This window comes from Capra hircus, chromosome 11 (genome assembly GCF_001704415.2).
Source record: "Capra hircus breed San Clemente chromosome 11, ASM170441v1, whole genome shotgun sequence".
NCBI classification, from domain to species: Eukaryota; Metazoa; Chordata; class Mammalia; order Artiodactyla; family Bovidae; genus Capra; species Capra hircus.
Genome location: NC_030818.1, coordinates 9602131 through 9628493, shown reverse-complemented (window position 1 = coordinate 9628493; position 26363 = coordinate 9602131). Strand labels below are relative to the sequence as shown.

The 26363-nt window shown below is 46.4% G+C and overlaps 1 protein-coding gene across 1 annotated transcript in view; it reads left to right on the top strand.

Moving 5' to 3' along the window:
- The window catches only part of HK2 (hexokinase 2), a 65874-nt gene extending 40256 nt beyond the window's left edge, over positions 1 to 25618 (top strand). The window contains exons 4-18 of the mRNA XM_018054976.1: positions 5117 to 5236; positions 5827 to 5922; positions 6690 to 6789; positions 7128 to 7311; positions 9796 to 9951; positions 13476 to 13709; positions 14746 to 15050; positions 16266 to 16414; positions 16670 to 16789; positions 19376 to 19471; positions 20132 to 20231; positions 20333 to 20516; positions 21804 to 21959; positions 23089 to 23322; positions 25390 to 25618. Of these exons, the coding sequence (XP_017910465.1) occupies positions 5117 to 5236; positions 5827 to 5922; positions 6690 to 6789; positions 7128 to 7311; positions 9796 to 9951; positions 13476 to 13709; positions 14746 to 15050; positions 16266 to 16414; positions 16670 to 16789; positions 19376 to 19471; positions 20132 to 20231; positions 20333 to 20516; positions 21804 to 21959; positions 23089 to 23322; positions 25390 to 25534 (2379 nt within the window). The 3' untranslated portion in view covers positions 25535 to 25618. The remainder of the gene's footprint in view (positions 1 to 5116; positions 5237 to 5826; positions 5923 to 6689; positions 6790 to 7127; positions 7312 to 9795; positions 9952 to 13475; positions 13710 to 14745; positions 15051 to 16265; positions 16415 to 16669; positions 16790 to 19375; positions 19472 to 20131; positions 20232 to 20332; positions 20517 to 21803; positions 21960 to 23088; positions 23323 to 25389) is intronic.

The following is a 26363-nucleotide window of genomic DNA, read 5'->3' as shown; positions in this document are numbered from 1 at the left end:
GATTTTCACTTTCTGTCTCATCTGAGCTCTGCTTGCATGCACTGGTGATAGAGGAGTCTGATGTCAGGAGGCTGGGCCAGTACACCCAGATACCTGCGGTTAGTGGTGTCATTGAATAGCAAGTCAGGAGAATACATAATTGTGGCTTGACACTGCCACCTGTCACGGTGATTGTTCTGACTCGCCGTTGTTAGCATAGCAAAACATGAAATGGAACATGCTTCTTAACCTTTTAGGTTATTTGCTCTCCCTCTTTTTGACATTCTAAAACAGAAGAAGTTTTACACACAGGGATGGGAGCCTGTTGGAAAAAAACCCAGCTTTGGGCTGTCTCTTCTACCTGGCACTGCAGTGGGCTCTGTGTACTTCCACACTGGCCCCAAATCATGCTAAGTCATCCCCACATCTCTGTGACCCCAAGTCATGTTTTGTACTCACCACATAAAATAGAAAGAGTAGATGGAGAAGAAATGTAAGTAAAGTAAGAAGTAAGTAAGTAAGTAAGAAATGTCAGTAAGAAATCTAAGTAAGAGTCGTCTCAGTAATAGCTAGAAGAGAACAAGCAAGGATGGACTTGCCATCATGATAGTGTCCGAACGTGTGTTGAGCAGCTACTGTGTACTCAGTTACGGATCCTTGCTGGGAATCAAAGTCCTGGTCTCCCCTTTCAGTTCTTCAGATCTGACTGGACCACCAAGACACACACATCGGCCCACCGGAAGTAACACACGTTTGTGTGGATTTTCTCCTTTTATCCTCACACTAGCCCTAAGGCTGGGTGCTTCTATTCTGTCCGCTTTTAGATGTGGAACTGGGCTTTGAAGGATTGAGCCCAGTTGCCATTTCAGGGTAGGGAGGGGCCAGAGGCAGGGGACAAAGCCAGATCCAAATGACCAGAGCCTGTGTTTGTCCGGCCCTAGGAGGCTCCATCCGCTTTTCAGACCCCGTGATGTGGTCTGTGGGAATGGTGCTTCCTGGAATTAGGCAGTATGGTGGTCTAGGGTCTCTACTACCTGCCCCTGCTTCCAGAGTAGAAAGCACTCCCCAAAGGGGCTAGTGCTGACTCTTGGGGGCTCTCCCTCTCAACAGTTCCCTCAGTAGAGCCTTCCTACAGAGGGCACTCGTTGCCACCACAGCAGAAGTATCTGGTTGGTTGGTGGGTGATGGCCACAGGTTCAGCCATTGTTCTCTGTTTTTCGGTATCCAAGGACAATGGTATCCCCTTTCAGCTACTCTGCACAAGCTTCCTTGGGATGTTCTTTCTCCTCCTACTCTAGCTGCTCTCAGTTCATGGAGAGGAATCACCAAAGACATTCCTGGATACTTGCACAGCTATAGGGATCACTCTTGAGTGCTGGCTATTCCTGCTGTGTTTATTATACCTAATATGTACTCAACAAAAGTGTGAATGGAGGAGGTGATATTTAAGCAAGGGGCCCATCTTGCATGGTCATCTCTTGAACCTTAGAGCTTGGAAGAGGTAGAAGCTTCTCCCTTCTAATGCACTGTTCTTCCCACCACAGCAGACCACCTCCTGGAAAGGGAATTTCGGACGATGAGCAGGACATGTAGGGGAGAGAGTTTTAGACCCTTTGTGTGTCCTTGGGGACGGCCCTGAGGGAAAACCTGCTTTCCTTGTTTTAATGCTGGGGTTGGGCAAGGGAGTCTCTGGGACTGTAGGATTTGAGCTCCACTGAGGTGGTCACCTGGCTCCAAAATACAGAAACAAAATGTGTTAGTCCAAAGAATCTATGAAACCCATCTGAAAGAAATTATGACTCAATTGCAATATAAATGCTTCCAGTAGATTTTAAAAAATTCTATATAAAAATGAAACAATGAAAACTAGAAAATACAGGTGCTCATTCATCCCAAGGAAGGGAAAGAATGCTATCATCGTAAAAACTACAGAAAACTGGGATGACCCAGTGGGATGGGATGGGGATGGAGGTGGAAGGGGAGTTCAGGATGGGCAACACATGTACACCTGTGGCAGATTCATGTCAATGTATGGCAAAACCAGTACAATATTGTAAAGTAATTAGCCTCCAATTAAAATAAATAAATTTATATTTTTAAAAAAACTGCAGAAAACACTTGGTAAAAAGATTGGAAGGAAAGTCATAGTGGCTATTTTGGTGGTAGAATTATTAGTGATTTTACCCCCTCTCTTTTCCTTTTCTTTTTTTCTTTTTAAGATATTATCTATCAACCTTTAATTATAGGAAAACAATGGATTTAAAGAATAAAATTTAGTTAAAACCATGACCAAATCACCATACTCAAAACTTGCAAAGGTTTTTGGAGATCTGTGAACCCAGATAGTATGAGTCCTGGACAAAGTCTGTCTCATGGCCCACGAACTTCCACTTGGGAACAGTGAATTTCAAATTATAATAGCAGCCAGTTTAGGTTTTTTAGTGTTTCCTGTGAGAAGGGGAGTGAGCAGATTCTCAGACCAATAATACAAAGAAAGCCTTTCTCTCTTCATAAAATAATGCCCTTTGAGCCTTTTTATAGCAGAAAAGTGTTAGCTCTTTCTCCCAGTATCTTATCCTTAGATCATCAGTTAACAGAAAAGGAGATAGTCTTCCTTCAAAGGAAGCAGATGGTCTCCTCCTCCTCTCTTTTAAAGAGCTGCAGGCTCTAACCCAACACTGTCCAATAGAACTTTGCATGTGGTAGAACTGTTCAGTACCTGCCCTATACTGTGAGGCAGCCGCTAGCTACCTGCAGGATTGAGCACTTGAAAATGACTAGTGCTCTTGCCTGGAAAATCCCATGGACAGAGGAGCCTGGTGGGCTGCAGTCCACGAGGTCGCTAAGAGTCGGACACGACTGAGCAACTTCAGTTTCACTTTTCCCTTTCATGCATTGGAGAAGGAAATGGCAATCCACTCCAGTGTTCTTGCCTGGAGAATCCCAGGGACGGGGGAGCCTGGTGGGCTGCCATCTGTGGGGTTGCACAGAGTTGGACACAACTGAAGCGATTTAGCAGCAGCAGCAGTGTGATTGAGGAAGTGACTTTTAAAAAATTCTAATTAATTGAAATAGCTACAGATGGCTAGTGGCTACTGTATTGGGTCACACATTATCTAATGCCTCTTCACTTCCTCTTTCTTTTTTTTCCTGCCTACCCCTGTGGGTAGTGCAATTGGAAAGAGCAATGATCAGGGCTGGGAGAGGGGAAACCATTTCTCTTTCTTCAAACCCTCCCCCTATCTCTGATGATTGGCCTTATCTCTTTGCACAGCTTCTGTAACTTCCTTTTTTTGGGTCAAACTATTGTACTAAAGATAATTTTGATTGTAGTACCAGGAAGAAGGTACTGGGAATTTGTTTAACCCTATTGTAAATTGTGTCACTGATCAGCTTGCCAACAGAACAGAACTTGCTGAATATCCATCCAGAAACCCTATTTCCACATTAAAATCCTTGATCTCTGCTCAAGGGAGTTGGCACTTAGGCACTGGGGATCCTCTTAGTGAGAGAGCCCTGTCATTACCCAGCACATACTCTTGAGAAAGTTTTGGCTTGGAAATTGAGTGTTTCAGCATTACCTGAGGTTAATTTTACACATGCTCAGACAGAGACAGGATCCACTGGGAAGTTCAGTTAGAGCCAGTCCCTTTCTAGAAGGGGCTGGCCTTGTCTTCCTAGATTCTCCCACTGACTGAGCATACCCCAGACATCTGGGCGGCCAGTGCCACCTCCTCACCTACCCTGTCATCCCAAGCCTCTCAGTCCCTTTGTAAATGCAAATACTTTTTTTGGTGGTTTAGTGCAATGGTTCTCAAACCACCGCTTTAGGATTGCTTTGAAGGCTCTACAACCACCTTGTGATTCAGGAGGTTTAAATTTGGACTTGATGATGATGCTGTGGACTACACTTTGGGAGTCCCTGGACTAGTGGACTCTTCCTTGCTTCTGCCTGGAAAAGAAAAGAAACATTGTTTCCTTTTACTTCTGTTGGCTTTTAGATTTTGCCATCTGGTCAACCTGGCTCTTGGAATCTGCTCAGTCTTTTGGACTTTCGCTTACTTTTGGCACCAGATCGTTCCTAGCCTCAGCCTCTGTGTCAAAGGGGTCACCCATTTCTCTTTGAAGATTTTGAATGGGGAAAAAGGAAGCCAAGGGGCTATGGGCTTTGGGACAAACTGAAAGTGGATAATTTCTTAGGCTTACAAGTTTTCTTAGGAGCTTTGGATCCTGCTTACAATAGTTATATTGTGAGGCTGCCCATCCACAAACCTTGTTTCTTTTTCAGTGATCTTTGTGAACTCACTTAGGTTCTCATATTGAAGTTAGAAAACAAAGATAACTTCTTGGAATTGCCCCCAGAAGACTGGTTTTCTAGAATGGAGGAAAGATCTAAAAGTTACTTTTGTTAAGTTCATTTATAGAATGCCGACAGAGAATGTCCCATCCCCTCCCCCAGTCACAAGAGACCGGGTTGCTAAAATACTTGTTGGCAGTCAGATGGGTTGCCATTTCTGGTAAGATAATCAGCTGTGCATCCTTATCAAGGGAGGTTCTGACAGAGCCACTAAAGGGTACTCTGTTGCTAGGGCTTGCAATGACTTTCTGATTAGCTTTGACTGCGATTTTCCCCTGCCTAATGTGGTTATATTGATAACCCCATTGTGGTTTGGATAAATGGTCTAAGTGGAAGACAGAATTTAATAATCACTGCTGCTGCTGCTGCTGCTGTGGCTAAGTCGCTTCAGTCGTGTCTGACTCTGTGCGACCCCATAGACGGCAGCCCACCAGGCTCCCCCGTCCCTGGGATTCTCCAGGCAAGAACACTGGAGTGGGTTGCCATTTCCTTCTCCAATGCATGAAAGTGAAAGGTGAAAGTGAAGTCGCTCAGTCGTGTCCGACTCTTCTAACTAGTATTAAGTCCTTATATGTGTTGACTTATTTAATCCTTTTGGTAACTTGTGAGCAGGTCCAGTTATCACCCCTATTTTATAGAGGAACAAACTAAAACTTCAGAAGGGATACATATCTTGCATGTACTCAGCCAAGCTAGTTCCTTTCTGAGCCCAAAGTCCATGCTCTTAATCTCTATGCCTTTCTGCCTCCCTGCTCATCTTCCTGTGTTGTGTGCCCTCAGCTGTTTGATCACATTGCTGAATGCCTGGCCAACTTCATGGATAAGCTACAAATCAAAGATAAGAAGCTCCCTTTGGGTTTTACCTTCTCCTTCCCCTGCCTCCAAACAAAACTAGACGAGGTAAGATGAATCCTTCAGACATTTTTGTTGCTTTATTCTTTGGACTGGGAGGACTGCAAAGAACTCTGAGCCACTTGCTACTATGGTGATGGAGCTTGCTCTGATGGATTGCATGGACAATGTTTGAGTATTGGGAGATCTGTCCTTCTAGGAGTGTGTAGGTGTATGTGAGAGGGATGGTAAAGAGGTATTGGAGAAGTAGGGAGTCTTAATCCCTGTCCCCTCAGATGACTAAATGCAGGCCGACATACATTGCACATTATTCTTACCCCTCTTAGGGAAACGAGAGTGAGAAATTAGTCAGGGACTCCTTTGTTCTAAAGTGTCATAATAAACATCCTTGAAAGTTTGCAATGTTAGGATACAAGAATCTTATTCTGGCAGTTCTACAGCCTGCTTCTTGGGGATAGTAAATCATGCATTTAACCTCCTTACTTGGTCTCTAACATAGTTTCTCCTTCGTAGGCTAATAGGAAGACCTGTATGAATTCAGTCATGACTTTAGTTTAGCCCCATGGCAGAGGTCTCCTAATGATGAGGAGTACGGACTGAGTTCTGTGGGAAATCAATATTTCTTGGTGCTTTTCCAGAGTTTCCTGGTCTCATGGACCAAGGGGTTCAAGTCCAGTGGTGTGGAAGGGAAAGATGTGGTTACTCTGATCCGGAAGGCCATCCAGAGGAGAGGGGTGAGTAGGGGCAGCAGAGCGAGATCCCGGGGCTTGGGGTCTGGAGGCCCTTTGCATTCTTTTGAGTCCACTCAGAAGTCTTGCCTTGTCTGTCCTCAAACTGGCATGAGCATTTTTTGTGGGTCTTAAGGAGAGGTTTTCTTTTCTTCTCTGTTATGTCACCCCAAAATCTTTGGGTTACTTTTTTTCTCAATTTTATTGAGAGTTAGCTCCCAATAAAGCGTAAGTTTAAGGTATGCTGCACAGTGACACGTCTATATATTGAGTGACAATTAGCACACCAGTGATCTGATATATGATCAGATGCCTTTGGGGTCTTTAGGTTAGCATGATAGGCAACTAATCTTAGCCTTGGTGAAAGCAAACCCTCATTTTCAAATAAGAAGTTTGGGATTTATGTTGGCATCAGGGTGGAATAGGGCAGAGAAAGGACATGATAAAGGTCTAGTCACAGAAGGGCAAGACCTACTGGGAGGGAGGGAGAGATAGAGAAAGGAAAGAAGAAAGAGAATGAGAAGAAGACAATGATAACAAGACAGGCTCTTCTTCGCGTAGTAATGCGAACTAGACTGCAGGCCTGCTGTGAGGGAAGTCCTCTGTGATGAAGACCAGTGGGGTGGGAAGTGAGATGCTGTCGTTAGACTGGATCTGGACCCAACTTCCAGCTCTAGCCCTGCACTTGAGCCGTGTGTCTTATTACTCTTTCTCTTCACATCTGTAGTCTTTCTGTGACAGTGAAAGTTAGAGTCCCCCTTTTATCCCTGCAGGACTTTGATATTGATATTGTGGCTGTAGTGAATGATACCGTTGGGACCATGATGACCTGTGGCTATGATGACCAGAACTGTGAGATTGGTCTCATTGTGGGTACGTGAACACTGCGTGTGAGCATTGTGGGTGTGTGAACACAGTGCTGGCCAATGGATGGCGGGTGTGGGCTGCAAAGAGAGGAGGAGTCCATGGCCTGGATCTTCCTTTGTCCTTCCTGTTAGAAGATAATGGTGTGGTCACTTTTGAGGGCTAAGCCTGGACTTGAGGAGTTGTGGGTGGTAGTGGGTAGTATGTCGAGATGCCCCAGGAGCCTCCAGGGAGGAATCCCATTCACACTGAGCGGTCTGAGGACAGAGTTTTAAGAGGGAGATGGGGGCTGGGGGCTGGGGGAGGACAGTGTGAGCGGGTGCTGAGCATTCTCTTGTTTTGTGCAGGCACGGGCAGCAACGCTTGCTACATGGAAGAGATGCGCCACATTGACACAGTGGAAGGCGATGAGGGCCGGATGTGTATCAATATGGAGTGGGGGGCCTTTGGGGATGACGGCGCGCTTGATGACATCCGTACGGAGTTTGACCAGGAGATCGACATGGGCTCTCTGAACCCCGGGAAGCAACTGTGAGCGGCCCCCTGTGTGCAGTGGGCTCAAGGGTTGGACTCAGGAGCTGAGGTGGCAGCTGGCCAGGGCGAGGGGGTGGTTCTTATTTTTACTTCACATATAGCCACTAAAGTTACCAGGGCACCCACTGCTTATGGAAATGTGCTTATTACATATACTGTGACTGTCAGTTGCTGAGAGCTGTCTGCAAACGATAGAACAAGTGGAAAAACCAGATTATGGCTACTAATTTGACTCTCAAGAGTGGTCATTTTAGAAGATCGTATTCTAAGCATGCTGCCCTGCTCTTTCTCTCTGCCTTCAGTCTGTACGTAGTCCACAGAAACCATTTGTGCACCGCATAAGAAAAGCCATGTTGAGATAGCAAAGATAAGGGCTCTGAAACCTCATTTCATAGCTTCCACCTCTGTCACTGCCCAGGGCATGAGGCTGAGAGTTGGCTCCTAATTGCTGCCTATTATGAGCTAGGCTGAGTTGCAAGAGTCCCAGGGCCTCTTGCTATAGCTGTAGGCAGACTCAGGCCTGTAGAAAAGTTGGTTAAGGAGCCCCTTTGGCTGCCTTCTCTGGACCTGTGGGCCAACCAGGGTCCTTGAGTGGACTGGAGGAGGGGCTCTAACTTTTTTAACAGCCCCTGGATGTTATGTTCTCCAATCTGGTCAGACTTAGATTTTGGTTACTTCTGACTCTTACAAAACATTATTTCAATCTCACAAACATTTGCCTAATGTCCTTATTAAAGATCTTGAAACAGGGATTGCCACAAGCTCTAAAGGCAATTACAAAACATTTTGAGCAATTAAGTCCTCTCTGGCCCTTTTTTTGTGGGATCTTAGTTCCCTGGCCAGGGACTGAACCAGGGCCCTCAGCCCAGAATGCTCGGAGTCCCAACAACTGTACTGCCAGGGAATTCCTAGGCCCTCTATGGTCTTATTGGTGCTGTGACTGATGTAGGAAATCTGGTACTTACCCCTGCTTGGAGAGGAAAATCCAACCTTATAAACCAGCTTTATAGGAGAATCTTTCGTTCTACAGGGAGGTGTCCTTGCTTCCTCAAAGCACAGCTTATTTAAGTCACAAGCTTCTCTCACATGTTGAAAAGTGAGTGAGTCCATTCATAGAGTACTGGCTGTGTCTGCCACGGCTGGTGAGAAATTCATGGACTAAAAAAACTGCTCAACAAACAAACAAACGAAAAAGGCTGGGAGGCCATATTGCCAGTGCATCAGCTGTCCCTGCAGTTATTGCTGGGCTTGAATACCAACTTTTTCCTCACTCGTTATGTTTCTAAATAAACATGTTCCAAACACTGAAACAAAGTGCTTTTAAAACCTGAGATAAAAACCTTTACCACTCACACTTCAGAGCCCCACTGGCCCCCTCCATTATCTCTCACAGAACCAGCTACGTTGGAGAAGGTATAGAAGTAGACACATGAGTTCCTTGCTGCCGAAGCTGGGCTGCCTCTCCGGCAGCGTGCGTGTGCTGGTGCTTAAACATTTCCAACATACCTCCTGCTCAAGCAGCTTTGCCAGCTCTCCACTCAGCTCTAGTTCTGCCATACCTGTTTTTGGGTCTTGGGCAAGTCACTTCCTGAGGGCCCGGCTTCTTCTCTTGTAGTTTGCACCAGGTGACTTCGGAATTTCTTCCACACCCTGCTCTGGGCCTTCTCTGAAGGCCCTGTGTGGGACCTAGATCCTTTCCAAGATACCATGAAAGGACCTTTTTTTTTTTTCATTTTTTTGGCTAGAAAGAATTGCAAGGGCTTGGTTTCGACTGTCATATATCTAAGCCAGAAAGACTGTCTTATAAAGAAAACAGTGTCACCTAGTGTTGAAAAAATAAATTACCCTACTTCCCTCTCCGCTATCTTGTCACCTTCCTGCTCAGAAACTGCCAACATGTCTCACTTCCAGATTCCCCAAACCATGTGACACTTAAGAGCTCCTTCTCATTTGACCCTATTCTTGCCCAATCCCCCTTCCATCCCACGTTGTTCTGTTTTCTCAGGAAGCCACAAATGGCCTGCAAGGGGAAGGAAGTTTGAGGTGATGAGTTGCTAGCCCTGTGCTCCCAAATTTAATTAGAGTGACCTGTGGGTTTTTTTTTTTTTTGCTTGAGATAAATACTGAAGTTTTGCATAAGAATTCATTTTAAAAGAGCATTTCCTTGCCAGAGAAAAAGTTTATTAAATTCAAGCTTTGGTAGAGTGTCCCACACTCCCTGGATGTTTGATTTGGCTGCTAAAGGACCCTCCTTCTCCATAGTTCGAGGCCCACCTGCCTGCAGAGACAGCCTAAGCTCCCAGTGCCTCCAAGCCCATTTGTGCCCAGCTGTCACTTCTCTACACATCTCCCTCCTAGTCAGTGCCACACAAGTTTGCACTTTGTTCTGCATAGGCGCCGTGTGTGCATGCCGCTTCCACAAGGACGTGTCGAATTTACTGGCAGCAGAGACTCATTTTTTTGCTGTATCTCTCTCTGCAGATTTGAGAAGATGATCAGTGGAATGTACATGGGGGAACTGGTGAGGCTTATCCTGGTGAAGATGGCCAAGGAGGAGCTGCTCTTTGGGGGGAAGCTCAGCCCTGAACTTCTTGCCACAGGCCATTTTGAGACCAAAGATGTTTCAGATATTGAAGGGTAAGCTTTGGGTCCTTCTCTGTTTGCTGGGACCTCAGAAGGGTGGACAGATGGCTGGGGAATGAGGAAGAAGCTCAGGCTGTTGACCCTTCAGATGTGGACAGCAGGAGGGTCTCACCCAGCGTGAGGCCTTGGCCTCACATGGCAGGCCTATGGCTTGATGTCACTTGCCAGATATTTTCCCCTTGTGTCTGTTTTGAATGTGCCGACGACCAGAGTGACTCATGGTGCTGGGGAGAGCTGGCCCCCATGCAAGGACTTTCACTTTTGCAGTCGAGTTCCTGCCTGGCACAGGGACCTCAGCTTTATGCTAGAGGCTCCCTGTGGACCCTTCAATGATTCATTTTCATCTACTTCTCTTTTCCTGAAGCCCTGGCATTTCATTCCCTTTTGTTGTTTAGTCGCTAAGTGGTGTCTGACCCTCTGCGACTCCATGGACTACAGCATGCAGACTTCCCCGTCTTTCACTATCTCCTGGAGTTTGCTCAAACTCATGTCCATTGATTCAGTGATGCCATCCAACCTTCTCATCCGCTGATGCCCCCTTCCTCTCCTGCCCTCAGTCTTTCTCAGAATCAGGGGCTTTTCCCATGAATTGACTCTTCACATCAGGTGGCCAAAGTATTGGAGCTTCAGCATCAGTCCTTCCAATGACTATTCAGGACTGATTTCCTTTAGGATCGACTGGTTTGATCTTGCAATCCAAGGAACTCTGAAGAGTCTTATCCAGCACCACAATTTGAAAGCATCAATTCTTCAGCACTCAGCCTTCTTTATGATCCAACTGTCACATCTATACATGACTACTGGAAAAACCATAGGTTTGATTATATGGACCTTTGTCTGCAAAGTCATATTTCTGCTTTTAATAGGCTGTCTGGGTTTGTGATAGTTTTTCTACCAAGGAGCAAGTGTCTTTCAATTTGATGGCTGCGGTCACCATCTGCAGTGATTTTGGAGCACAAGAAAATAAAATCTGCCACTGTTTTCATTTCTTTGCCCATCTATTTGCCATGAAATGATGGGACTGGATGTTATGATCTTTGTTGTTTGAACGTTGAGTTTTAAGCCAGCTTTTCCACTCTCCTCTTTCACCTTCATCAAGAGGCTCTTTAGTTCCTCTTTGCTCTCTGCCATTAGGATGGGACCATCTGCATATCTGAGGTTATCGATATTTCTCCCAGCAATCTTGACTTCAGCTTGTGATTCATCCAGCCTGGCATTTCACATAATGTACTCTGCATAGAAGTAAAATAAACAGGGTGACAATATACAGTCTTGACGTACTCTTTTCCCAGTTTTGAACCAGTCTGTTGTTCTATGTCCAGTTCTAACTGTTCCTTCTTGACCTGCATACAGGTTTCTCAGGAGGCAGGTAGGTGGTCTGATATTCCCATCTCTTTAAGAATTTCCACAGTTTGTTGTGATCCACACAAAGGCTTTAGCATAGTCAATGAAGCAAAAGTACATATTTTTCTGGAATTTCCTTGCGTTTTCTATGATTCAACAGGTGGCAATTTGATCTCTGATTCCGCTGCCTTTCCTAAATCCAGGTTGTACATTTGGAAGTTCTTGGCTCACATACTGTTGAACCTAGTTTGAAGGATTTTGAGCCTTATCTTGCTAGCATGTGAAATGAACACAATTGTATGATAGTTTGAGCATTCTTTGGCATTGCCCTTCTTTGGGATTGGAATGAAAACTGACCTTTTCCAGTCCTGTGGCCATTGCTGAGTTTTCCAGGTTTGCTGGCATATTGAGCCCAGCACTTTCACAGCATCATCTTTCAGGATTTGAAATAGCTCAGCTGGAATTCCATCACCACCACTAACTGTAGTGATGCTTCCTAAGACCTACTTAACTTCACCTCGAGGATGTCTGGCTCTAGGTGAGTGACCACACCATCGTGGTTATCTGGATCATTAAGACATTTGCCCAACTCTTAAGTGAAGTCCTGCCTTCTTTTTAAAATCTCTGCTGTTTCTTTTAGGTCCTTGCCATTTGTGTCCTTTATTGTGCCCATCTTTGCATGAAATGTTCCTGTGATATCTCCAGTTTTCCTGAGGAGATCTCTAGTCTTTCCCAGTCTATTGTTTTTCTCTATTTCTTTTCATTGGTCTTTCCTCTTCTCCTTGGTATTCTTAAGAAGGCTTTCTTCTCCTTGGTATTCTCTGGAACTCATTTAGTTGGATGTATCTTTCCTTTTCTCCTTTGTCTTTCACTTCTCAGCTATCTGTAAGGCCTCCTCAGACAATCATTCCATACTGGTGATTTTCAGAAAGGGCTCTATCCTGACTCCTGCTTCATAACAGAAAAAGAGGTCCTTGGACGGCCCATTGGTTCCAAAAGTTAGAGTTGAAGCCTGCATTTTCACCAAGTAGCGGGAGTGGGAGTGAGCACGGCTTGATTTTTGTTTTTCAATCAGTGATATCCAAAAAGTTGGACTTGGTTTCCTGTTTGTTTGTTTTTTTTTTAACCGCAGCTTTATTTATTTAGTTTTGACTGTGCTGTATCTCCATTGCTGTGCAGACTTTCCTCTAGTTTCAGTGAGTAGGGGTGGCTTTTCATTGTGGTAGCTTCTCTTGTGGAGCGTGGACTCACTGGCTTCAGTAGCACGTGGGCAAAGTAGCTGTGGTTCCCGGGCTCTAGAGCCCAGGTTCAATAGCAGTGGCACACGGGCTTAGAGCCTCTGTTGCGTGTGGCATCTACCCAGACCAGGGATTGAACCTGTGTCTCCTGCATTGGCAGGTGGATTCCTTACCACTGAGCCACCAGGGAAGCAATGGTGTCCTCTTTTTGAGACTTCCACTTGTCACTTGAGGAGGCCTTGTTTCAGGCACCAGATGGTGGAGAGGAGATGATTTTGGTGCTAACAGGAGCAGTGAGACAGTCCAAATGACTTTGTTTTTAGTGGCATACTTGAATGAACTGTACCTCCTTGTTAAACTTGGAGGAAATGACAGTGCTTGATATTTGTGGACACTTAATTCCCCCTGAAAAGAGGGCTAATCTCAAAGCATCAACCCTTGACCAACATCTTTAGATGCAAGTTAAAGCACTGCCAACCCCATGGTGAAGTGCAACAGACTGCTTGATAGAGAGAAAATAGGGTGGGCTCCACAGCTGGGTTCCTGTGGTCAGAGATAGTTGGTGGCAGGGACAACCTTCCCACTATCCTGAGACAAGCAAACTGATACACACACAGCTTGGTGTGTAAAGCCCCAGGAACAGGGCCTTGTCCTCCCATAGTGTGTGCATAAGGAAACTTGGTTGATCTCACTGGGGAAACAGGGGCACCTGAAGTACTGTGTGTTGCTGGTGGGGGGTGGGGTGGGGAAGAAGACCTCAGCTTGTGCTTTCTTCGCCTCCTTGTTCCGTAGGTGGGCAGAGCAGTGAGGCGGGTGTCTGCCTTCCCTGGGACATGGCATTTGCTGGGGCCGAGGGCTTTCCTTGTGGGCACACATCTTCCCTCCCACTGGCCACGGTGAGTAGACGCCTGCTCACACGCTGTTTCTGTTTCCCAGGGAGAAGGATGGCATCCGGAAGGCCCGTGAGATCCTGGTGCGGCTGGGGCTGAACCCGACGGATGAGGACTGTGTGGCTACTCATCGGGTCTGCCAGATCGTGTCCACACGCTCGGCCAGCCTGTGTGCGGCTACGCTGGCGGCCGTGCTGCGGCGCATCAAGGAGAACAAAGGCGTGGACCGGCTGCGCTCCACCGTCGGGGTCGACGGCTCCGTCTACAAGAAGCACCCCCAGTGAGTCAGCATGTGGGCCCTCAGAGGCCTGACTCTGCAGGAACTCTGCGTCGCACGGTGGGGGTGGTGGAGATGGGCCATGGCGTCCAGGTTCTTTGTGGAATGAAAGCTCCCCGCTGGGCAAGCCTCGGCATGGCTGGAGGCTTTCCTCGGAGCTCTCCTGGCTTCTGGGGGCTCTTTTTTTGTGCTTTCTTAGTTCCAGCTTCTCTGGCTCACCTAGGCATTGAATTAATCCTGCCCTGCCGTCTATGTTTTGATCCTTTAACTTGAAAGATATTTTTTTCTATGGTACCCACTTAGCTCATCATTTTCACCAAATAAGAATGACTGGTCAATGGCCCTGCGTTAACTGAAGGGGAATGTGGAGGGCCTTAGCCCTTCCATGCCCTAGGCTCCTGGTCCAGTGCTTCAGAAACTTTAAAGTGCACACAGATTACTAGAGGATCTAGTTAAGAGGCAGCTTCTGGTTCAGAAGGTCTGAGTTCAGCCTGAGATCCTGTGTCTCTAATAGCACCCAGTGATGCTGCCGGCCCGTGGCCCACACTTGGAGTAGTAAGACCTCAGAGACTGTGGCTCCAAGCAGCCACCACACAAATCCTTAGCTGTTCAGACACTTCTGGGCTTCTTGGCAGAAAGCAGCCAAAGAGAGGCCAGAGTCTAGAAGAGCATTTTGACGTTTCTGTTTTTGGGTCTTTCCTAGGCAGTATCTGCTGAATTGATGAAACATGAATAGTAGTTGGTGTCAGAGTCACCTGAGGCTGATAAGTTGGGCAAAGGAGCTGGGGCCTATGAGAAGGGGGTCTTCTGTGAGTGTCTGCAGGAGATGGTGGCTTCCCAGAAGGGTCCTTTTCTTTTCACATGGTGGTTACATTTAAATATTTTGAGCTTTTATACAGTGACCCCTAACCTTGGAAAGAGTAGGAAGAGAGTGTTTAGGGTGTCATTTGGGCTGAGGTGGTGAGCTACTGCCCCAAACATTTGTACCACTGACCCTACCTGTGGGCACCCAACTCTTAGCCCGTCTCTGTGACTACAGGTTTGCCAAGCGTCTTCACAAGACCGTGCGGCGCCTGGTGCCTGACTGTGACGTCCGCTTCCTCCGCTCTGAGGATGGCAGCGGCAAGGGGGCAGCCATGGTGACGGCAGTGGCCTATCGGCTGGCCGATCAGCACCGAGCCCGCCAGAAGACCCTGGAGTCTCTGAAGCTGAGCCGTGAGCAGCTGCTGGAGGTCAAGAAGAGGATGAAGATAGAAATGGAGCGAGGTCTGAGCAAGGAGACTCACGCCATTGCTCCCGTCAAGATGCTGCCCACCTACGTGTGTGCCACCCCTGACGGCACAGGTATACGGCAGGGCTGCCGCCCAGCTCACCGTGGGGCTCAGTCACTCCAAGAGGATTCCCTTAGCCTTAGCATCAGGTGCTCAGGCCAGGTTGTCGAATGTGTTTCTTCAGCTGTAGTCCTGGGAAATTCTGGTGCTCAGTGAGCTCAACCAAGGTACTCCTTTGCTAAAACTGAACAGGGATCGTAGTAAATACTTGCTTGCTATGTGTCAAACGCTTCTCTAAGCATTCTGCATGTATTAATTCATTTAATCTTCAACTGTTAACAGACACTAGTAGTTAATTTTGTTTGTTAATAAGCTATTATGTTTTACACCAAACCTGGGCACAGGGAAGTTAAGAAACCTGCCCAACTAGGAGATGGTGGAGCTGGATTCAAATATAGGAATTTTGGTTCCAGGGTTAGCTCATATAAGGTCAGGGGTTGGCAAACTAAAATCCATGGTCTAAATCTAGCCCACTGCCTATTTTTTACAAATAAAGTTTTATTAGCACACAACCATGCCCATTTGCTTACATATTGTTTATGGCTGCTTTGTGCTACGGGACAGGTTGTATTGCTGCACCCTAGTTCAGCCAGGTCTCGCTTCTCTATAGAGGGGAGTGCAGTGCCTCCCTCTTGCAGCTGCCTGAGGGCTGCATGGAAATTGACTGAGGCATGCAGTGCATTGTGACTGTCCTACAAAGGAGGGTTTTCTCATTTAGAAAGACTTCCCTTCAGTTTTCTTTGGAGAGTTGGACTGTTGTTCCTTTTCTCTTCTCTATTCTGGAACCTTATGTAAGGTGGCCTTTGATTTTGTACAGGTGGCATGTTTGGATATTTTGGAGTGTACCATATCACGATTTCTTTCCTATGTTCTGGAGCTCATTGTAATTCCTGGGATCCTGCAACTTGAATTCATTTGAGAACCACAAAGGAGCCAGGAAGTGTCTAATCCCAGGGTTCTTATTTTCTTTATCATTAGGTGGAACTTACTGTCTATCATGGAGAAGGAAATGGCAACCCACTCCAGTATTCTTGCCTGGGAAATCTCATGGACAGAGGAGCCTGGCGGGCTACAGTTCATGGGGTTGCAAGAATCGGACACAACTTAGTGAACCACTGTCTATTATCCTGAGGTTGTCCAGGGCCTCCTGGGAGAGCTCCCCATTAGGGGAAGGTGACTGTCACTCTCTTTAGCCCCAGTGAATTATCTTCCCGGGCTTATTTTCCAGAGAAAGGAGACTTCCTGGCCTTGGACCTTGGGGGCACCAATTTCCGGGTCCTGCTGGTGCGTGTGCGGAACGGGAAGCGCCGCGGGGTGGAGATGCACAACAAGATCTACTCGATCCCGCAGGAGGTCATGCACGGCACAGGGGACGAGGTAAGACAGGGCACCTCTGGGAGGGGACTCCAGGAGACAACCCCTTCTCACCCGGGAGGGCAGTGCTTTCTCTGCTCTCACCTGTGGTCCTGGGGAGGAGTAGGTGGGCTAAGGCTCTGGCTGGCCTTTACTTAAGTATGTGCCTGAGCTGGCTTTTCTCTTGGGTAGAGGCCCAGAGCTGGTGTTCAGGCCCTGCTGGTGCAGCCTGCCCTGGCCCATCTACCACCCTGCTCAGAGCCCAACTTCTCCTTACAGCTCTTTGACCACATCGTCCAGTGCATTGCGGACTTCCTGGAGTACATGGGCATGAAGGGTGTGTCCCTGCCTCTAGGTTTCACGTTCTCCTTTCCCTGCCAGCAGAACAGCCTAGACGAGGTAACAGTGCTTTCCTGGAGGGGTCTCCCATGGGGTTTACTAACTCTGAACCAGCCAGAGTTTTGAGCAAGGGAGAAAGCTGACCCAAGAGGAAGAAAAGAAGGGCATTAGTGATCAGTCATGGGGAAGGGCTTATTGATGGGAATGAGCAAGTCAGATCTGGTGAGAGTCAAGCAGGTAACAATATTTGGGATGATGATGACGATGCTAATAATATCAGCAACTGACATTTTTTAAAAGTATTTTGTGCAAGGTACTCTGCTAGGTTTCCTCATTTAACCCTCACAGCAACCATATAAGGTAGGTGTCTGTGCCCATTTTGCAGAAAGGAAAACAAGGTCTACAGAGGCTAAGTATCTTGCAGGTCATATAGCCTGCGAGTGGCTAAGCCATGATTTCATTCCAGTTTCTTGACACATGGGTCCATGCTGTCAGTTACGCTCAGCGGTTCCCGAGGCCCCTGTTTTGGGCTCAGGACATTTCACTCCATCCCCTGTTTGGATGTCGTGATATTTCCCTAGTGTCCCCTTTGCTTTTTATTCCCTGTCAGCTTGCCTTGGGTGAATGAAGCAGGGGATAAAGATCTGGTGCTCTTACAGCAGCCCTTATGTCACTCAGTGATTTGTAAATGCCTCCTAGCCCTCCCCTCTGCGAGTTAGATTTACCATGAGCACTGCTAGGACAGGTCAGGTGTTAGGAAGTCCTGGTAGAAACCCTGCCGAATCCAGTATTTCCCAACATCTGTTAACATTTGTCCAGTGTTAGTCTAGGATTGCTTTTAGTTTTTCCAGCTTCTTTGTCTCAACATTTTTTTTCAGTATTAATGCATTGGTTTTCAAAGCCTTCTCATTTGCATCAGTTTACCAAAAGTACTTATCAAACATGTATATAAGTACTTATGTGATATTTAAGGAAACGTTGCTTATTATAACAGTCATTAGAAACAAACTAAGTCATTCAACAGTTGGGAAATATTTAAGTCATGAGTCATTTACTGCCTCATATTAGCGACTGGTTTTTTGGAAGGAATCTCAATGATTTGGGAAAACACTGGTGGTAAGACCAGAAAAATATTTTTAAGAAAAGTATAAACTCTATAATACAGAAATGTATAAAATGTGATTAATAGGAAGATAAAAAGAAATTCCAGTTTATATGCTTCTAGACTTCTTCTACTGAAATATTTTTAACAGATTTTTCAAGTATACTTCTTCTCCTGAAATATTTTTAACATACTTTTCAGGTATATTTTTCAAGTATAGCATGTATATATATATGCTTATAGACATATATATATATATGCTTATATATTTATCTGGTGACCCCCCAAGACATGTCAACTGTTTCTTTTTGTGCCTGAATTGCAAAATTCCAGGTCATTGCATTGCATTTATGCCATATGTCCTAAGTTTCTGTAAGCATCAGGTATTCAGTCTAGAGCTTTGAAAGCTAAGACCAAGAGAAGCAGAAGCTGGGTTCTGTCTGTTGTTCTGTCTGTAAGCTGGGTTCTGCTCTGCTGAGATCAGTCTGTTGATGGGGAAATTAGCAGGTTCTGAAGCCCAGAGGCCTCAAGCTGCCTGGCTTAGCTGGTGGCCACGGGCAGCTCTCCCCAGCTGTTGGGGCCTCTGCATGCCATATTATCTAAGGACCACTTGCAGTAATGTTATTTCAACATTCCAAATGCTTGAAAGTGCCAAAAACAAAATTTCATCAGAGATGTCAAGCTAATTTGTAAATAAGAAAATCAGAGTGGTTTGGATATAAGTGTGTAAACTAGGTCACTACTGAGATTGAACTTTGTTTTTCTGAGTTTCCCAGGATCCGAACACAGTGGGACTCGTGATATTAAACTCCTGGGCTGTGAGAAACCAAGCAAGTCCTGGAGAAACCATGCCAGTGGATAGATAGTGAGCACGTGGCCCTCTTTTGGGTTCCGGCCTCTCAAGAGTGGTGTGGGGGTCCTGGATGCCTATTCCCTGATGGCCTGAAGCAGCACAGAGGGATCCAGGGAGCAGTATATGAAACAGCCCCCATATTCAGAGCCGTCGTATATCTGCTCCTGAAAGGCCCTGTATAACTCCGCAGAGGGTACTCATTCACTTCGTAGTGGAGTCTGAAAATTCAGAGACACAAACCGACCCCTCTATGTGATGTTCAGGGCAAACTGTTTTTCCTGGTGAGGGCAACAAGCGTATAGAGCCTAGCTCCTTGGCAGGGGCAGTTGTGTGGTGCTTATGAGCCCGTGCATTGGATTTGGTGAGCCTGCGGGTGAGGGCCTCCTCTATTCCAAGCTGCAGGCCTTGGGCAGTTTACTCCAGGGCCAGAGTTACCTGTAAAATGGGCACGATAATGACAGACATTTCACACAGTTGCTGTGAGGATTAAATGGTGTAGCACATGTGATGTGCTTCGCCCAGTGCCTGGTGCACAGTAGACCCTTCTAGTAGGTGAGACAGGTTTAGAATAACTTGTGGATGAGATGCTCGGTTTTCAAAGGGCCTCTGATAACCTGTGAGGTTGACAACTAGAGAATGAGCCAAGAGTCCTTCTCTGATATCCCCCTCCCTGCCCATGTGTGATTCCTAGAGCATCCTCCTGAAGTGGACTAAAGGCTTCAAGGCGTCTGGCTGCGAGGGTGAGGATGTAGTTATGCTGCTGAAGGAAGCCATCCACCGGCGAGAGGTAGGGGAGGCATAGCACGAGGCCGGAAGGGGTCTCTGTGTACAAAAGCGGGGGGAGCTGTTAGGTGCGGTTGTGCCGGTCCCAGGGAAATTATTCTAGTCCTTCGGCAGTCTGTGAGTGTCCATGGTCTGTCAAGCCTTCCTCTGGGCAACTGGGGATTCAGGAATGGCCACAAGCTCACGTTCTATAAACAAACCATGAGCTAACGTCAGGTGCTTTTGTGCTATGAAGGAAAATGAAGTTGGGTGAGGACAGAGTGAGTGGGCCTGGGGAAGCACATTCTTTTAAATAGTATAACCAGGGAAGGTCTCTGAGGAGGTGACATTTGAGCAGAGCAAATAAGCCCTGCTATATAAGCTTTCAGTTCAGTTCAGTTCATTCACTCAGTCGTGTCCAACTCTTTGCAACTACATGGACTGTAGCCCACCAGGCTCCTTCGTCCATGGGATTCTCCAGGCAAAAATACTGGAGTGGGCTGCCATTTCCTTCTCCAGGGGATCTTCCCAACCCAGGGATCGAACTCAGGTCTCCTGCCTTGCAGGCAGGCGCTTTAACCTCTGAGCCACCAATAAGTTTTATACACATCTAAATCTCCCCTGCAAGTGTCTGAGGGAGAATATTGTGGCTCATTTGGGGATTGGGATCTGCTGTTGTTCTCAGGAGTTTGACCTGGACGTGGTTGCCGTGGTGAACGATACAGTTGGGACTATGATGACCTGTGGCTATGAAGACCCTCACTGTGAAGTCGGCCTCATTGTTGGTGAGGACTTGGTCTGTCCTTCCCCTGCGGGTTCACATAGCCTAGGGTTGGTGGAGGGGATGGTGCCGAGAGGGGCCTGACTGTCCTCTCTTGATTGGCAGGCACAGGCAGCAATGCCTGCTACATGGAGGAGATGCGGAATGTTGAGCTGGTGGAAGGGGAAGAGGGGCGGATGTGTGTCAACATGGAGTGGGGGGCCTTTGGGGACAACGGATGCCTCGATGACTTGCGCACAGAATTTGATGCAGCTGTGGATGAACTTTCCCTTAACCCCGGCAGGCAGAGGTAGGTGCCCAGCTGTGTGTGGGTTCTGGTATGTTTATCTCAGAAGTGAACAGTGATGAGTCACCCAAAACAGCAAATCCCAGGATGCTCATTCTCTTGAGATGTTAACAGAAGAGGTTTCTTTGGAAAGGGCTTCTTGTCAGATACACCTGGGAAGTTCTGGGTTAAGTCCTTTTTGCCCTGTTGAACTGTGATGGTCTTGAAGTCCAGTTGGGAAAACAAAAATCACAACAGTTATGTTGCAAGGAGAATTGGGAGTTGATCAAGGTTTTAGAGGGATGAAAAGACCAAAGAGGGTTGCTGAGTAGCACAGAAGTTAGTATACATGTAGGAAGCAGCTCCTACTGTGAGGACTGGGCAGGTGAGAGAAAGTGTTAACACCTAGGTGTGGGACTTGAGGAAAAACAGACAGTTGAACCACCTGTTGCCATCAGAGTGAAGAAGCATTGCTGGGGCGAGGCAGGTAGGACCAGGAAGCGAATAGGAGCAAGCTTTTCTCCATCCATCCAGTGTATAGCATCCTCTATTGTCATACTGGACAAGGGGGCAGCTCCAGCATCACCAAGCCCTTGGTGTGGTGGGGTCCCATTAGGAAGAGGTTGAATGTAGTTTTTCCTAATTGGATTAACCAGGGACTGTACTTCTGCAGAATATCCTTTGCAAACATTTGTCTATAGTAGAGGCCACAGATTAAAGTGCCTTCAGGAACCAGCCAGACAACATTAATGAAAGAAAACAGGCTGGAGTAAGACAAGATTAAACGATGATGGAGTCTTGGTAGAAATCTAGAATGCTGATATTTTTAAAGGCACTAGGTCGAGCCAGAAGGCCCTCAAGCTATTGAGCAGTCGTGTTTAGTTCTCTTGGCCAGTTTAGTTCTCAGCTGGCACTAGTTATTTAAGCAATAAATGATTAGGTTGACGGGAAATCATGCTAAATTCACAGCAACATCAGGGATTAAGATTCAGCAGCCTACTCTTCTGGAAGTGGGGTGGGGTCTGGTATGAGTTCCTTCTTGAGAAGTCAGGAATAAGCCTTGGAAGGAAAATGAACCCATTAAATGGAGTCAATTCAGGGACTCCCTTGGGCCTCAGGACACATTTTACTGAACACTATGAGTCAGTACGTGTGGATGCCAGGAATCCTGCCTAAGTGAGTCAAATAGCATTTCCTGTTCCACCAATGGGAAGCTGTATGCTCTCTACCTTCTGATGTAGTGAAGGCTGGTCTGTCTCAACACATCCGACACTTCTTTTTTAACCTCCATGAACATTACCTGCATTGCAGGTTTGAGAAAATGATCAGCGGCATGTACTTGGGCGAGATTGTTCGTAACATCCTCATCGATTTCACCAAGCGTGGGCTGCTTTTCCGTGGCCGCATCTCAGAGCGGCTCAAGACAAGGGGAATCTTTGAAACCAAGTTCCTGTCTCAGATTGAGAGGTGAGAATTTAGGGCCTGGAGTGGGATGGACCGTGTGTCCTTTTCATGGACAGACAAGCTGGGATTTTCACAGTTCAGGTATGATCAGGGTGTGGCTTACATACAGGTCAGTTTAGTAGCTAACATGTTTGTCTCTATATAGTGTTGTTTTAAAGTACTTTATGAACAGTTGGCATTTTAAGGGAAAATATATATTCTTGTGAAAAATCATGCTAAGTTGGATGAACCTGTGCAAAGCAGTATTGCTGGTTTTAGACCAATTTCAAAGGTAGAAAGAAAGATAGCTGCTCACAGAATGTAAATGGGAATGCACAGTGGAAGATAACTCACTGAAGCCCCTGTGCTTGGCAAGAAGGATCTTCTTAACCGCTGGTGCAGTAATAAGGCAACCAGGATTAAGTGGCATCCTGTGGTGGCTCATTAAAGCGAGGCTTTCTTCCTCCAGTTTAATGGTGGAGAAGAGAAGTCTGCTCTAAATTAGAATGCTGAGTTTCAGAGCCTTCTGAAAATTAATGCTGTCATTAATATTACTCTCAGGCATATTGAAAAACAGGCACTAGACAGCCTACATGAGGGGGGCCCCCAGTGAACAGAATACTGTTCCAGCTTACATGTCCATTTTCTTCTTCTATAAATAGAGCACAGGTCGATTTGAGACCACCCAGAGTCGGGGAGGAGGAGTAGAAGAGGCATCTAATGTTGGCTGTTGAGGCTTGTCCTGCTGGCCTGTGAACAATGAGAGATTGGACAGGAAAGGGCTTTGCAACTGAAAACTGTCATGTATTAGCATCAGCACTGTCTTTGCTATTTCCAAATAAGTGGAATCATGGCCAGTGAATTTCCTTTTGAGTATCAGTTTTGTAGCAGCAGTGTGCACCTTGCCTAGATAAAGTGGCAGAGCGAGCTGTTTCTTTGTGTTCCTGTCCATGTGGGCCAGTGTGATAAGCGCTAGTTCCTGAATTGAGTTTAAAAACGAAACCACCTCTCACGGACGGTAGCTTTGACCCTCAGCCCTTGGAAGTCCAGGTTCCCAAGAACTGCTTCAGATGAAGGAGCTAGGCCCTGGAGTGGCAAGCCATCAGGCCCTCTTGGTACGTCACTGACCACTGGCTGTCTCCTCTTGCCCCAGTGACTGCCTGGCCCTGCTGCAGGTCCGTGCCATCCTGCACCACTTAGGGCTCGAGAGCACCTGCGATGACAGCATCATCGTCAAGGAGGTGTGCACCGTGGTGGCTCGACGGGCAGCCCAGCTCTGTGGCGCAGGCATGGCCGCTGTAGTGGACAAAATACGAGAAAACCGTGGGCTGGACACCCTCAAAGTGACAGTGGGTGTGGACGGGACCCTCTACAAGCTACATCCTCAGTGAGTGCCTGACCTCCACTCTCCCTGCCCATCTGTCTCCCCACATCTCTTCATTCTTTGCCTGCTTTCCTTTCTCTCAATCTTTATTTTATGGCAAATTATCAGACATTGCAAAGAGTGTATATAGTGCATGTATTATAGTTTTAACGATTAATAACTGTGTCTGCTGCTGCTGCTAAGTCGCTTCAGTCCTGTCTGACTCTCTGCGACCCCATAGATGGAAGCCCACTAGGCTCCCCCGTCCCCGGGATTCTCCAGGCAAGAACACTAGAGTGGGTTGCCATTTCCTTCTCCTAATAACTGTGTAGGTCTGTGTTTTACCATCCAGCTTGGAAGCCCCCTGTGAGCTCCTCCCAGTTGCACCCTTCATTTTCCCCACCAAGAGTAAGTGCTGAGGTGATTAAGTTTATCACTTTTTTTCTCCCATATTTTATGTATGCATCTATAGTGTTTATTTTTACTTAATTTTTTTTTGGCTGCACTGAGCAGCGTATGGGATCTTAGTTCCTAGACCAGGGATTGAACCTGAGCCCCCTGCATTGGAAGCGCAGTCTTAGCCGTAGGACCACCAGGAAGTCCCAGTTTTACTCAATTTTGAATTTACCATAAGGGGAATCAGATGGCATCTTTTCTTTTGTGACTGGTTTTTCTCACATTGCGTATGGTTTTTAGATGCATCAACACTGAAGTCTGCAATCATAGTTCATTAATTTTCAGGGCTGTAACCTATGAGTGTCTAAGCTATAATTTATCCTAATGATGAATATTTGGGTTATTTCTAGATTTTGACTATTTCAAACAATGCTTCTGCCTATGTTCTAGTAAATGTATGCGGGAAATCTATCGTCTAGGGTAGGTGTTGGCAGCTTATAGCCACAACTGTTTTTGTAAATAAACTTTTATTGAAACACAGCCATGCCCACTTGTTTATGTGTTGTCTATGGCGGCTTTTGGCTATTAACAGCAGGCTATATGACCCACAAAGCTCAAAGTATCAATTGTCTAGCCCCCTATAGAAGCAGTTTGCCACCCTCATCTCTAGTATGGAAATACTGAATTCCTTTTTCTTTTTACTCTTTTTTCTGTCTTTGTCCATCTCTTTCCCCTTTTGTCCTCTCATCACTATTTCTCTTCTCCTTTCTTTTCTCACTTGCATATATTTTGAACAAATTGTTTTAAAATCAGGATATGCCTCAGTCCCTTTGCCATAGAAGCTCTTCGACTAAAACTTAAAAGAACAGAGCTGTGCCCCTTGCTCAGCAGAAGGTAGGATGGAGAGACTAATTGATTGAATTGCCACCTGCATCACCGTGATTGTTTCAAGGAGTTGAGATGCTTGCCCAGAGTCTACAGTTAGTGTAAAGAGTGGACCCTGAGGAGTTCTAAATTTCTCTTATTGATGTTCAGTGTCATTGTGAAAATAGGAACCTCAGTCCCAAGTGAGGGTTGGGAGTGGGAGGGAAGTCCAGCCACTAGCACCGGGGCTTGAGGTTAGGACCTCTATTCTCAGCTCTGCCAATGGGGAGGAGCAACGCGACCCTGCTCTAGTGGGTAAATAATGACAAATGGTCTCTTTCTCTAGTCCCATATCAGGAAGAATCTTTGATTCTTGTCATCTCCCAACAACACCCTCCTAAGTCTGCTCCTTTTGCCTTTAATGAAATTTTGGGTTAGACATGAGTCTGACATGAGTTGAATACCACATGTATGGGACTTGGTCCTCCCCTCTAGAGCTGATGAACAGGCACTTCTGCAAGGCATGCATAAATGACTGCTCTTTTAAGAACACAGCTGGCCATAATCTCAGGCTTTTGTCCTAGAGTTGAATCTTAGCTTCTCACTTAGCTTCTCTTGCCCACTGTAACATAGAACTTGGGCATGTTGCTAGTCTCTCCAAACCTCAGTTTTCTGAAAAATACATAGTGTTTAATACATGGTAGCTATCATCCTCTTCTCCATCTCAATTATTCCTAGGTTTCCAGCATCACTTCTTAGGGCACTATCTTTTAGGACACAAATCTGTCGTGACTAAGACATTTTGTTCTGTCTTCCTCCCAACTTTTTCAGCTTTGCCAAAGTCATGCATGAGACGGTGAAGGACTTGGCTCCAAAATGTGATGTGTCCTTCCTGGAGTCAGAAGATGGCAGTGGGAAGGGGGCAGCTCTCATCACTGCTGTGGCCTGCCGCATCCGAGAGGCTGGACAACGGTAGAGCCCCTGCAATTGGAAGGACTTTCTCTGGTTTCCCTTCTTTCCTGCTTTAAATTATCAGATGCTGTTCCCCTTGTGTCAGAAACAGACCCCTTGGCTTTTCCTTGGCAGAGAGCACTTCACTGGACTAGATTTTGTCTCTCTGTCTACTCATTGTAGAGTTTGGTACCCAAGCCTTGGCCCTCCTGAGATAAATACAATTTGAAGTAAGGATTTGTTCACACTTTCCACAACCGTTACCACTGATTTTTTTAAAACTCGAAAAAAAGATTTAATCTTTAGTAATCCCCCTGGCCTAATTCCATGCCCCTGTATAATCCTACAGGATGGGGACAAAAATAAAAAATTTGTTTGCTTCACCTTGAAGCCTGACCATGACATTTCTAGGTGGAAAGCATCCCCCAGCTTGAAAGTTGGTGCTATTTCTCCTCTCAGAGAGCTGAGAAGTCTCCACTGACTTGAGCCTGATTCTCCCACAGGCAGGGGGGAGGGGCAGCAATGGAGGGGAAGCCCATGGATAGCCATGTGGCAGCCCCTCTTCAACCTCATCTCTAAGCATTTGCCAGGTGGGTTCCAGTGGATGCTGTCCCTGGAATCAAAGCATCCTGAGTCTGATCAAGCAAAACCAAAGCCTAGAGTCCTGGGAGTAGGTTCACAGGTCATCAATAAGCAGTGGACCTTTGGGGGCGGGAAGACTTTTTGGTCTGTTTTAAAATTTTTTCCTGCAGAAGTGGAAACACTGTATTTTCATTTTAATTTATATTTGAAATGTATTTAGTTCATGAAGTACATCTGCTCCTTCATCTTGACACTGTATGATCCTTTGTATG